Source organism: Myotis nattereri (assembly GCF_964212035.1).
Source record: "Myotis nattereri genome assembly, chromosome: Y".
Lineage (NCBI taxonomy): Eukaryota > Metazoa > Chordata > Mammalia > Chiroptera > Vespertilionidae > Myotis > Myotis nattereri.
Window position 1 is genome coordinate 8,715,359 of NC_138094.1, and position 13,784 is coordinate 8,729,142.

Genomic DNA, 13,784 nt, shown 5'->3' on the forward strand with positions numbered 1-13,784 from the left:
GAGAGATATGCTGGCCAATGCTGTAATGCATACAGATTAAGTAAAACTATCTTTTTACTTATCGTGTCTTATTAATGGTGAGATTTAATGCTTGAATGAGTTTTTTTGTGGGTTTTTTTTTTAAGATATTTTTATTGATTTTTAACAGAGAGGAAGGGAGAGCGATAGAGAGTTAGAAACATCAATGAGAGAGAAACATCAATCAGCTGCCTCCTGCACAGTCCCCACTGGGTATGTCCCCGCAACCAAGGTACATGCCCTTGACAGTCTTCTTTTTTTGCTCTGGTGAGACTTCTTCTCCAGATGTCCCACATTGGTCGCCAGAATGTTGCAACCTTTTGCTGCAATGATTCAGGATCTGAGAAAGGAGCTGCACAAAATGAATACACTAGACAACAACTATAAATTTAGAAGGCATTGGGGAGCCAGGCGGAGACCTTTTTCTCTTGGGGAGAGGCTCTCTGAAATGCAGCACCCATCAGCTTTCATTTACTTGGCTGTAGGTTTCTCATATATGCCCTTTAGCAAAGAAGACAGGCATATCAGTAGTAAAGTTTAATCATCAGGTTAGCAAGATTGCCTTCAGCCATTTTGCCAACAGCCGTGTAATATAATGCTGATTTTCAGCCCTGCTGAATATCAAAGTTCATGTCAAAGTTCATTAGCCCTCCATACATAAATAAACACACACACACACACACACACACACACACACATATACATACACACACACACATACTACTGTTGGTCTTTGCCTCAAGCACTTTACTCTGAGGTTTGACAGTGTGATCAATGCTTCTTTGTGTCTGGATGTCTTGTTGTTCATCAGCTAATGTTGTTCATTATATTCCACAAATGAGTGAGATAATGTGATATTTATCGTCCTCTGACTGGCTTAATTTGCTTAGTGTAATGCTCTCCAAGTCCATCCATGCTGTTTCAAATTATAAGAGTTCATTCTTTGTTACAGCAGTAGAGTATTCCATTGTATAGATGTTCCACAGTTTATTCATCCGTGCATCTGCTAATGGGCATTTAGACTGTTTCCAAATCTTAGCTATTGTAAATTGGGCTGGTATGAACATACAGTTGCATATATCTTTCCTGATTGGCCTTTCTCATTTCTTGGGATATATACCTAGAAGAGAGAACACTGGGTCAAAGGGGAGCTCCATTTTTAATTTTTTAAGAAATCTCTATATGGTTTTCCAAAGTGGTTGCAGCAGTCTGCATTTCCACCAGCAGTGCACAAGGGTTGCTTTTTCTCTGCATCCTCACCAGCACTTGTGGTTTGTTGATTTTTTTCTGACAGCTATTCTGACAGGTGTGGATGGTACCTCATTGACATTTTGATTTGCATCTCTTGGACTGTTCGTGCCTTTGAGCATTTTTCGTATGTCTCTTGGCCTTTTATAGGTCTCCTTTTAAAAAGTGTTAATTTAGGTCCTTTGCCCATGTTTTGATTGGATTGTTTATCTTCCTATTGTTAATTTTTTGAGTTCCCTGAAAACTTTGGAGATTCAACACTTATCCGAGATACCATTGGCAAATATGTTCTCCCTATGCAGTGGGCTTTCTGGTTGTTTTCTTCAGGATTTTGTTTGCTGTGCAGGTTTTTATTTTGACGTAGTCCACTTGTTTATTTTCCCCTCTGTGTGCATTGCCTTTGGAGCTGTATCAATAAAGATACTGCGAAGACATATCTGATATATTGCTACATAGGCAATCTTATAAGTTTTTTTTTATAGATTCTCATCTGATGTTTAAGTAGATCCATTCTGAGTTCATTTTTGTGAATGGTGTAAGTTGGAGGTCTAGTTTCATTATTTTGCATGTATCTTTCTAATTTTCCTAACATTTATTGAAGAGACTGTCTTGACTCCATTGTATGCTCTTTCCTCCTTTGTAAATTAATAATAGAGCCTAATGACTTGGGTCCACTTCTGGGTTCTCTGTTCTGTTTCAGTGGAGTATATGTCTTTTCTAGTGCCAGTAGCAGGCAGTTTTGAGAATGGTGGCTTTATAATATAGCTTAATATCTGGTATTGTGAGCCCGCCAACTTTTTTCTTCTTCCTGAGGATTGCTCAGACTATTTTTACTCCATTTGAATTTTTTCGAGGATTTTTTTGTGTCTGTGAAATATTCTGTTGGTATATTAATGGAGATTACAATAAATCTATAGATTGCTTTGGGTAGTATGGACATGTTAATGAAGTTAAGGCTACCAACCCATCAACATGGTATATGAATCCATTGGTTGATATCTTTATCTCCATTTCAATGTCCTGTAGTTTTCCAAGTGCAGTTCTTTTACTTTCTTTATGAATCAATAAAAATGTACAGTTTTTAATTATAAACCTTGTTTTCTATCAAAATTACTTCTTGCGTGAATTGTGGGACACCCTTTACTTAGGCGACTCCGGTGAAAGGGCCATTTGACCCACAAAGGGGTCACAACCCACAGGTTGAGAACCGCTATTCTAAAATGTCAATTAAATCTAATGGATCCAGTGTGTCCTTTAGAGGCTCTGCATCCTTGTTATTTTTTCATATGGAAGATCTATCCAGTGATGTCAGAGGGGTGATAAAAGTCCCTTACTGTGACTATCCTTTTGTCACACTCTCTGTTAAAGTCTTCTAGAATTTTTGTTTGTTTTGATTTTTTGTTTATTTGTTTGTTTGAGATATATATATTGAGGTGCTCCTATGTTGGCTGAATATATGATTACTAGGGTTATATCGTCTTGTTGGTTGGTCCCTTTAGTATCATGTAGTGACCTTTATGTTTCTTGTGATGGCCTTTATTTTAAAGTCTATTTTTTCTGTTATGCGTATTGTTACTTCGGCCTTTTTTTTCTTTTCCATTTGCATGGAAATTTTTCCCATTCCTTCACTCTCATCCTGTGTGTGTCTTTTGTTTTGAGATGGTGCTCCTGTAGACAGCATATACTTGCATCATGTTTCTGTATCCATTTGGCTCCACTACACCTTTAGATTGGAGCATTGACCTATTTACATTTAGGGTTATTATTCATAGGTATTTATTTATTTCTTTCCATTTCGTTTCTGTGTGGCTAAGTTTCTGTCTCTGTTTCTCCTTCTCATTACAGCAATCTCTGTAGCATTTCTTGTAAAGCTGGCTTGGAGATGATGTACTCCTTCAGCCTTTTTCTGTCTAGGAAGCTCTGTATTTGACCGTCTATTTTGAATGAAAGAATTGCCAGATATAGTAATCTTGGTCTCAGATCCTTGCTTTCCATTAACTTGAGTACTTCATGCCATCTTCTTCTGGCCTGTAGAGTTTCTGATGAGAGATCAGGAGTCAGCCTAATGGGAACTCCTTCATAGCTAACAGTTTTCTTTTATCTTACTGCCTTGAAGATTCTCTCTTTGTCTTTAATTTTTGGCATTTTAATTATGATGTGTCTGATCACGGGTTTGTTAGGGTACTTCTTCTTTGGGATTCTCTTTGGCTCTTGATCTTGTGTGGGATTTTCCTTTACCAGGTTAGGTAAGTGTTCTGCCATTGTTTCTTCAAAGACCTTCTCTATGCCTTTCTCCCCTCCTGCCTCTTTTGGCACACTGGCTATTCTAATACTGTTATGTAAGTGGCCCTCCTGTTTGTTTGTTTGTTTGTTTTAAATTTTAATTTTTCTGTCTTTTTTTTATTGGGTGATATTTTTAACTCTGTTCTAAATCAGTGATTGGATCCTCAGCGTTCCCTAATATCTGCCTATTCCTTCTAATGTGTTCTTTATTTGTATTATGTCATTTTATATCTTCTTTTCGTAGTCACTATATCTTTTTATATGCTGTTGAGCTCTTTTACCTTCATAACTCTGAAGTCAGATTCAGATAAATGTCTTCTCTGTGCTTCATCTCTCTCAATATCTGGAGAATTCTCCAGTTCTCTCATTAGAGGATTGTTTATTTATTTCCTCTTTCTGGCTTTCTGTGTGGGTTTGTGGTGACAAGTTAGGTAGACCTGTCTGCCTATCAGTCTCTAGTGCAGAATATTGTTAAAGGATGTTTCTGACTAAGTAGGTCAGGCAAAGACTCAAAGCCTCCAGAGACCTCCTCTGTCTATAGACTGATAGGATTCCAACTTAACTTGCCTCCAAGGCAATGGTCCTCAGGTTATAGCAAGTGTTTGTTTCAACAGGGTGGGGCAGTTGCTTCTGTGTGTAGGTTTATTGTTATTTATAATCTCTTAAGTGTCCTCAGGGCAAGGTGTTTCCCAGTAGTGTGTGTTAATTGCCTCTTTTCCAGGAAAGGCAAATGTCTGCATGGGAAAGATTTTCTCTGCTGCCTGAGGAAATGACTCCTCCCAGGAAACTTGAAGTGTCTGTCTTCTGTGCTGGAACCCTTGACTCCGCAGTTCTGGCTTTTTCCTTCACAGCTCCAGTCCACTTCACCCTCCCTTTGCCAGGGCACAAGCTGTGTGGCTCCACAGGGAAATTTGTGCGCTGGCTCTTTAAGAGGATACCTGAATTTCTAGCTGTCTCTCCCTGGCAGACAGTGCCCTGCTGCTATTCACATCCACAGGTTATATGGGTACCCTCCTCAGTTCTGGTGCTCTCTGCTAGGAGGCCCAGCTTGGGGATTAGACCCAGAGTTCTCAGTGGCAGTCCTCCACAGCTGAGATATCTCTCCGAGACTTCAGTTGCTGTCTGTGGGTGTCAGGCCCGCCCCTTCAAGCCTCCTCTCCTCCTACCAGTGTCTAAGTGGCCTCCACCTTCAGTCCTCTGGTTTCAGGGTTCTCTCCTGTGAGTTTTCCATTGATTATTCAGGAAGTTGTTCTGTATTTTAGTTGGAATATCAGTTTGTTCCTGGGAGCATGTCCCTGTAGCATCCACTTATTCTGCCACCATTCTTTTAAATATATTTTTATTTATCTCAGAGAGAAACAGAGAGCAAGTGAGAGTTAGAAACATCAGTCATGAGAGCGATTCATTGAGCAGCTCCCTCCTGCAAGCCCCAGACTGGAGATTGAGCCCACACTCAGGCAAGTGCCCTTGACCTGAATCGAAACTGGGGCCCTTCAGTATGAAGGTCGGTGATCTGTCCACTGTTCCCAACTGGCTAGGGTTCTGCCACCTTTTTCAATCTTCTTCAGAATCCCTCTGCATTGTAAAGTCCCTGCTAACATTCTTGTCCAATACGCTCCTTTTCATGTGGTTTCAGGATGGAGTTGTGCATGAAGGCCCTAATGTCCTGTGAGTGCACATTCTGATCAATAGCACCGTCAGGAAATGTGCACTGAGGCATGCTCAGTAGGCGTATAGTAACAGAAACCTGCCATGTATCTTACTGTTTCTGTTTCTGTTTGGATCATGATGGAGCTCAACTAAGGCTCTTGTTTCAAGTAGGGGTAGGCAGGATATACTCTTCATTTCAACCCATGTTCTTCTGAGAAAATTTGGTAGTCATGCCCTACTCTAATATGTATTAGGCCATTCAATTATAAGGCCAGATCTTTTTGTAAGGACAAGGCATTTATTTTTATTGAGTGAAAATTCTAATTAACACATTAATATATAAAGATATAATTTGTACTTCCAACAATCATATACGTATTGAAGAAATATGGAGACCAAATAACTACATCTTAATCAATAGGATACAAGTACAGTAGTTCCTCGCGTTACATTGTTGACGCGTTCCTGCAGTGGGATGTAATGCAATATTCGCGGAAGTCAGAACCCACCTACATAAGCACATATGTCACTCACATGGAGCACACATACACAGCAGTAATGGTGTGCAACAGTAAAAAAAAAATTAGAAGAAAGATAACAATTGCTGACCTTTCTTGTGGTAAATGAATAATAAGAAAATATAAAGCACATATGTACATACGTAGAAATATCAAACTTTTTTTTTTAATAAATAAATGGGGAATGGCAACGTAACCACAAAACTTATGTACTTCGAGACCAACGTAACCCAAGGAATGTCTGAATTATCACAACAGGCTGAAAAGTGATCAGTGTGGTTTCAGATGGCCTGTTTTTAATGAAAAGTAGGGTGTAAAGGGACACTTGAAAGAGTCAGGCATTGAAAGTTGCTAAATCAGAGCGTGCACATAGTTGTGAAGAAATAAGTTAAAAGTGACTTATTCATATTAGTAAAGAGATGTTTTAAAGTCTAACATAGAGACCCTCACTATAAATTATGTTGGAAAATTGAAAGTATTGATAGCATCAGTGTAGTTAAGAAGAATATGCCTCTGCACTTGAATATAGACAAGCAGCCTTCCCATTTCAATTTTGGATGAGCTAGTGAGCAAAGAAAATTAGTGAAAGGCTCCCTTAGGGGCATTAGTGGAAAGAATTAGCACTGAAACATAGTACTGTTTGTGGGACATGAAATATTTCTCATATTTTGAGGGAGATTAGTGCCCTTCATATAAGCCATTAAATAATACCGCTAAAGAGCAGTAAAATCTCAATGGCCATCATTACCAAAATTCAGGTTATACCTTTAAATTATTCAGCATTAGAAGAGAACCATGCTAAATTGGTGATAAATAATAAAATGACTAGAAGCCCGGTGAACGAAATTCAAGCACCGGTGGCGTCCCACAGCCTGGTCTGCACCCTCACGCAATCTGGGACCCCTTGGGAGATGTGGGACTGCCAGGTTAGGTCTGACACCTCCTGAGGGATGTAGCAGTGCACGAAACGGCAGACAGCTGGGCAGGAGCCCAAGCTGGAGCCAGGTGCTCTGTTCCCGCTCATCCAAGCCCCACTCCACCTGCCACCACTGCTTCTTAGCCTTGTCACATAGGCACATAGGCAGCAGAGGCTCTTGCTGTCACAGCTGCACTTTCCAGCCATTAGCCCGCCTTCTGGCTGAGTGATGCTCTCGCTGTGGGAGAGCCTTGACCACCTGGGGGAAGCTCCTGTGTTGAGCGTCTGCGTCCAGGTGGTCGGTGTGCATAGTACCAACCACTCATAATGTCGCTTACACTTTTATATATATAGATATGTGTGACCAATTTGGCATGTCCTGGCCCAATAGAATATTAGTAGTCACAGATGATATCTTGCCACTATTAGAATACCAGTGGCCAGGTGCATGGATTTGTGCCCATTGAAAGGAGATTAATTAGAAGAAATATTTTAGTACTGCTATTTGCCCTTTCTCTATAATAGCAGTGTCAACCAAATTCTGATTGACAATGAAGATTTGAAACACATGCATGCAATTGGCGCCAGCAAGAGCTTCAAACGTATGGCACATGCAGGAGTCACCTTAGCAATATAAGTGTGTGTGTGTGTGTGTGTGTGTGTGTGTGTGTGTGTGTGTCTTTAGATAGATAGAGAATAAACTTCCTTAATTAGACCTGCTTTCTGATTTAGCTCAACTTTTTCCAACCCATTGAATCCCCTTAACTTCTCTTCCAGGTAATTGTCAGCAACACAGCAGTAAATGTCAACACAAAGCACATTATTATTGTAGTTCATGCGGGGAGAACAACGGGTAAAATATTTCACTGCAGCAGTTTTTGACTTCATTCAGCACAGTGAGAAAACCTGAAGTCATTTTCAAGTTCCACCATTTCTTCCTTCTTTTCAGTCAGGTCAAGATTCTAAGCTTTCAAAATCTCCGTTTTCTGGCTAATGAAGAGATAAGAGGATACCTCCGAGTTACCATCTACCTACACCAGAGCTTTGAGTGAGGGGCGGGGTTGCGCAGGGTGACACCCACTGCCCCATCCGTGATTGGAGGAGGCTTTTGAGGAGCCCAACCAGAAACAGCAGGCTGGGCCTGGCTAGGTGCCTTCTGTACCACATGTTCACATGACCAGCGCCTGTGCATGAGCCCAGTGTGCACCCAGTCAGCACACCAGGGCCTGGTTGCATGCACCAGTGAGCAAGCACCTTGCCTGGACTCAGCAGGCTCTGCACCACCTGCTCCTTCACAGCACCAGTCTCAGAGCCAGGGGGCATCCAGAGTCAGGCTGTGTTGGGAGCCTGAGGGGCTCCTGGGGGCAGCGCGCTTCCTCTCAGTTCCACTAGGGGGCCTTCAGCTGCAGGGCGCCTGAGGATTCACAGGGCTCCCCAGGGCCATTGCACTAGGAAGGACAGGGCAAGCAGGATGATCCAGGAGGCTTTCAGCTTCACCTCGGTGCAGGGAAGTGGTGATACCCAGGACACAAGGGCACGGGAGGTTCAGAGGGCAGCTTTGGGGCTGGAGTGGGAGGACTTCATGCAGGTGGGGGAGGCTGAGACCCTGGAGCTGAGGTTGGACACAGGCCAGGATGTTGGGCTTGATCTTGAGTGCGGGAGAGGGGAGGACTGGGTGGCTGCAGAGCAGTGTGTGCAGGGAGAGGAGAGTGAGGTGCAGCAGGGAACCCAGAGTGAGGAGCAAGGGGAAGACAAGGAAGGCCTGGGGGAGGTGTTCCAGGCACAGGCTCAGTTTATCCTGTGGACAGAGGGCCTTCTGCAGGTGGTGCCATGGCAGGCCAAGTGGGCAGGTGAGGAGGTTTTCCCAGATCTGCAGGTGGGGAGGCAGGAGGAGGTGGTGAGTGAAGAGCTGAGGCTGGAGGCACAGGATCCAGGTGACCCGCAAGGGAGTGACCACCAGGAGGAGGGGTGGATGGAGGAGCAAATAATTGCAGGGGAGCAGTTTGTCCTGCAGGGGGAGGGGAAGTGCACCATGGAGGCAGTGGAACAGGTGGGAGAGGTGGAGCCTCAGTCCAAGGCCAAAGCAAAGCCAGAAGAAGAGGAGCCAGTGCAGCAGGAGCAGGCCCAGTCAGGGCCCAGGGGCCAAGTTAACCTGGTCCCCTCTGGAGGTGCTCCAGGCCCTTCAATTGGAGATGGAGCCCATGAACATACAAGCCATCAGGGCCTTCTCTCGGCTCAGGTGCAGGACTCGGCAGAGGCTCAAGCCCTATTTCAAACGGAGAAGCCTCAATATCCGGCGCATCCCTGGGTTCTGGCTCACAGCTGTATCCTTGAGGGTAGAGGAGCAGGATCACAAGGAGCATGGGACAGTGCAGGAGAACCGTGTAAGCGGGGATGGTTCCCATAGAAAAGAACATTGAGGACAAGCTAGGGGCAGTGCGCCCCGGTCTGGCCCAGGATCCTGGAGACACCCTCTGTCTTGTACAGGCAACATGGAAGCATTACCAGGGGGTCCAGGGGCAGAGCTCCAAGGCAGAGGCACGCATACACCAGGGGCTGATGCCAACAGACAGGGCTGTGTTGCACGGGCTCTTCTGGGACTAACTAATGCTGCCTTACAGGCCGTCTCTATGTCCAGTTCCTCAGTCAGAAGCAAGAATGTGTGATGTGTAACCTGTCAAGCCCTCAGCACAAAGCAGTCCGGTGGGCATCAGGGTCTGTCAGGAAACAGAGTGGTGCTGTGCCCCTTTCTGCCGTTTATGTGGAAAGAGTGGCCTTAAGGGAAGGAGAGGCCAGGCCAGGCTGCTCTTTCTAGCTGGTCCATTCCCAGCTCCCAGGTTGCAGGCTCCTTGACCCAAAGCAGTTTGTCAACCACCCAGAGTTGTCGGCCATGATCAGCGTCCAAGATAAAAATATGCTCGGCCATGTGATTGATTTGAAGGTAAGTGCACCTGCTCCAAGGAGTAGTGGAGAGCAGGTGGGGAAATGGCCTGTCCCTGAAAACAGCTACAGGCGGCAGCACTGGGCTGCGATTTCACTCCCTGGATCCACTTTCCTTCTGCAGGTGAGGGAAGTCAGGCATCCCTGGGGTTGCTGCACCATTAGCCTGTACTTCCGCAGCAACCCCTACTTCCGCAACCATGTGATTGTGAAGGAGTATCTCATCACCCTCACAGGTAAGAGGAGGCTCCCTGCATGGGCTGCAGCTGGTGGTGGGCAGGGATGGAAGGTGATGTACCCAGCTTCACATACCCCTCTCCTGCAGGATACAGGTTGTCCCGTGCCACTCCCATTCAGTGGTACCAGCATTGTGAACGAGAAGTCTACAGCCACAGGCTCCAGGACAGCAGCGCCAGCTTCTTCTACTGGTTCTCTGACCATAGTGTGACAGCATCTGGCAGGATTGCTGAGGTGGGATGTCACTGGCCATGCCAGCATGCAGCTTCCTGTGTCCGCCTGCTGCTTGGGTTTCTATTCGGGTCCCTGTGTTCTCCTGACCAAGCTCTGTTTGCCCTAACAGATCATCAGCAAGGACCTGTGGCTCAATCCCCTGAAGTACTATGAGAGGATGATGGCCCTGAGTGAGTGGACAGGATGGGTGAGGAGGGGCTGCCGGGGCTCTCCCCTGGTGTGCTGCCAGGTTCCTGGGCCAGTATTTTTCTCTCACAGGGACACCTGGATGCTGGGAGGGATACAGCCTGTGACACCAGGGCCGCAGGGTGTGTGCCTGAGACAGGAACTACCAGTACAACAAGGGCAGTGCAATTTCAGCTCAGGCAGGGGGGCTTAGGCAGGAGGAGGGAGTGTGCATGTCCACTGTCACTCAGAGTCAAAGCAGATTACCTCAGCCCCTCCTCTGAACTCTCCCTCTAGGCCACCCACAGCACCTTCAGGCCTTTCCACCTGCCCCTCAACAGGGGCTGGCATGACATGTTCTTCCTATACTCCTTTCCACAGGTGTCTGCGGATCTTCCTCATGCCGAGGCCTAGGCTGCTGTGCTGCCACGCCACATTGCCCTGTTGCTGCTCACTACCATCTCCCATTTCCCCAAGGTCTCCTCTTCCTCCTGGGGCCAGTGGGATCGGCCTGCTCCTTATCAGTATCTTAGGGGGCAAAGTGTGGGCCACAGAGCTGGAGGAATCCTTGTTTTGCAGCCTTGTCAGAGGTTCTTCAATCCTTTTATCCATTTAGGTTTTCCAAGGAGAATACCTCATTTGTTTACCCTTCCTACCTGGAAAACAGGGCCACATGCCATGACGAAATAACACACTGCTTCATTTTGTATGCAGTTCACTTCAAAGACTTCATGCACATATGGTCATAGACACCCTGGGAAATTTAGGGCCATGAATATAACTCACCATCCAAACAGACTGCTTTTCTGTGTTTGTAGTAAAATCAGTCAAGAAATCCCATGTTGGAGAACACGTTCTTCTGAAAATTTTTTGTAATGTTAGTGTTTAAGGTTTTACCAAAAGTAATATATATGTCTCTTTCTTTTTTTCTACTGACCTTCCCTCCGGCTTCCTCTATCTCTAGTCTCTTGTTCTTGTCACCCACTCCCAGTGTCTTGCCTCTGTTGGTCTGTTGGTTGTGCTTATATTCTGAATATGTTAACAATACAATATGTAAAATTTAAACATTTAAGTATATTGTAATTTAAATCAGCACTTAGGAAGCAACCTTGTACAATTCAAACCTTGCCTCCAATCCTGAAACTTCATAATGGTACCTACAATTCTTGATGCTTCCCCCAAACCTACCATTTGCTTTTTGTCATTCTTAAATAACAGAAGCCAAATTGCTTACAATAAAATATTGTCTGTACCTTATCATTTTTATTTTCAGTGTCTAATTCTTCTGTCACAGGGGCTTCCCCTCTGACTCCCCAAGTGCCCAATCAGGTGAGCTACTGTACTGCATGATTCACTCTCTCTTGCATACATGGTGTATCCTGTGATCGCCGCCAGCACCACACTCAGGACCTCTTACAGGGGTGTCCCATCGGCTGTTGCAGTAATTGCCGTGTCCCCATCATACCCATCTCCTGTGTGGCTGTAATAATCATCACAGGAACTGGGCCACCATAAGTCAGAAGGGGCCTTCGTGGTGGTGGTGCCCAGTTTTTTATTGGAATGTTGATCTTCCTTTTGTTTAGTGGATGAGTTCAGTATGAATTTTGGAGAATAGGTCCTTATCTGATATAACATTGGCAAATATCTTCTCCCAGGCAGTGGACTTCCTTGTTTTGTTGTTGTTGTTGTTGTTGTTGTTGTTGTTGTTGTATTTGTTGGCCGCTTCTTCTCTGCAGAAGTGTTTTAATTTGACGTCGTCCCATTTGTTTCTTTTCTCCTCAGTTTCCATTGCCCTAGGAGCTGTATCAGTAAAGGTATTGCTGAGACAGATGCCTGATATTTTGCTTCTTCTAAGATTTTCATGGTTACCCACTTACTTTTAAGTCCTTTATTCATTCCCAATTTATACTTGTATATGGTGTAAGTTGGTGGTCTAGACTAATTTTTTTTGCATGTATCTGTGCTATAAGTCCAACACCAATTATTATTATGTTTTTATTTTGGCTTTGTAATATCTTCAATGAAACAAAATAAAATTTCCTCTATGATAATTGAGTCATACTTTCTCTAAATCTGGCCTTTAAAAAAATCCCCTGGGGCACAGTCCCATCCGTTCTTTGATTTTCCTTCCACTGATCGCAAACCTCGGCTGTAGTCTGCGTCCTTTCAAAGGACAAAAGCAGACCCGGAGGCCTCAGAGCTGCCCGCAGCACCCTCCTGCCCGTGGCACCCTCCTGCCCGCGGGAGGTGCAGCGCCCATCCCCATCTGGACCTTGGCTGCCAGGGAGAGTCAAAGCCTGAGAATCAAAGTGGCAGCATGTCATCGCCTTCACCGGCCTGTCTCCAGCAGCACAAAACCAGTCCTCCCTGCCAGTGCTCTGGGGACCGGCCCTCAGGGCGATGTGGTGGCGCTGTCCCCTGGCAGCCAAGTGTCCCAGGCTTGTCTTTGGGGATCTCTGTGTCCATGGTATAAATGCGAGTGAGATCAGACACAATGTTATCAATGATTGGCTTGGTAAGGTCTCCACTAAACACCTGCCACCATGGCTTCTCGGCCATGGCCTCAGCGGGCACCTGGACCCCATAGACCTGCAGGGCCAGGTGGAGCACCGCCACCGCTATGTGCTGAGCCTGGAACCGGAAGCACAGCCCCCCGCGGTAGCTGTCCCGCAGCAGGGCCCAGGCAGTGACGGAGAAGGGGGTCCGTTGCCAGCTGTAAGGATTCAGCCAGTTCTTGAGAGAAATCAGGTAGTGGAGCAGGTACCTGTGTGGGTGCTGAAAGGAGACTTGGAAGCGCAGTACCCGCAGCACAAGGAGCTCGCACTGCACAATGCTGTCCTGGATCACCCAGACTAGGGAGTCCATTTCCAAGGGCTCGCTGCCTGGGTGGAAGTACCTGTTGGACACGTTGATGATGTCACGGGTTCGCAGGGGCTGTTCTTCCACTTTGCCAGCCAAGTAAAGGGCAGACATGGCGACCAAGTAGGGGTCATAGGCGTCCAGGTTGATCTCGCAGAAGAACTTATGGTAAATGGCACAGGCGGTGGCGAGGGGAATGGACTGCATCCCTAGCTTGACACCTGCCTCCATGATGAACCTTGTCACGCGGAAGTGCACCCTCGCCTGGGGTTCGGGCCACCCCTTGGCGCCTGGCGCCGCGTCCTCCTCTCTGCAGCTTTCCAGGCTAAGGTCCTCCATGGGGCCCTGCTGGGAGGCCCCAGACCCCGCGGGAAGGGCAAGAGTCTCCAGTGCAGTGCCTGTGCCAGCAGAGTCCTAGCCCAGTGCGCAGCCGCCCCACCGCGCCCCGCCCCACCGCGCCCTGCCCCGCCCCGCGCCGCCCCACCTACCCAGCCCTGCCTAGGCCTGACTGCCATCCAGGTTCCACCACCAATTATTGAAGAGACTGTATGACTGCATTCTATGCTTTTGCCTCCCTTTGTCAAATATTAATTGAGCATAATGGTTAGGGTCGACTTCTATGTTCTCTGTTCTGTCCCATTGGTCTTTATGTCTGTTTTAGTTCCAGTAAGAGGCAGTTCTGAGAATGGTGGCTTGTAGTATAGCTTGATATCTGG

General features: G+C 46.0%; 1 protein-coding gene across 1 annotated transcript; it reads right to left on the reverse strand.

Annotated features, from left to right (window-relative positions):
* Positions 1 to 10,861: 10,861 nt before the first annotated feature.
* On the reverse strand, positions 10,862 to 13,407 carry LOC308512319 (cyclin-Q-like; the record flags this gene model as incomplete). The annotated part of the gene is made up of 2 exons (XM_081082099.1): positions 10,862 to 10,865; positions 12,650 to 13,407. The coding sequence occupies 2 exons, from the start codon at positions 13,405 to 13,407 to the stop codon at positions 10,862 to 10,864; spliced, it is 762 nt and encodes a 253-aa protein (XP_080938225.1).
* Positions 13,408 to 13,784: the final 377 nt, after the last annotated feature.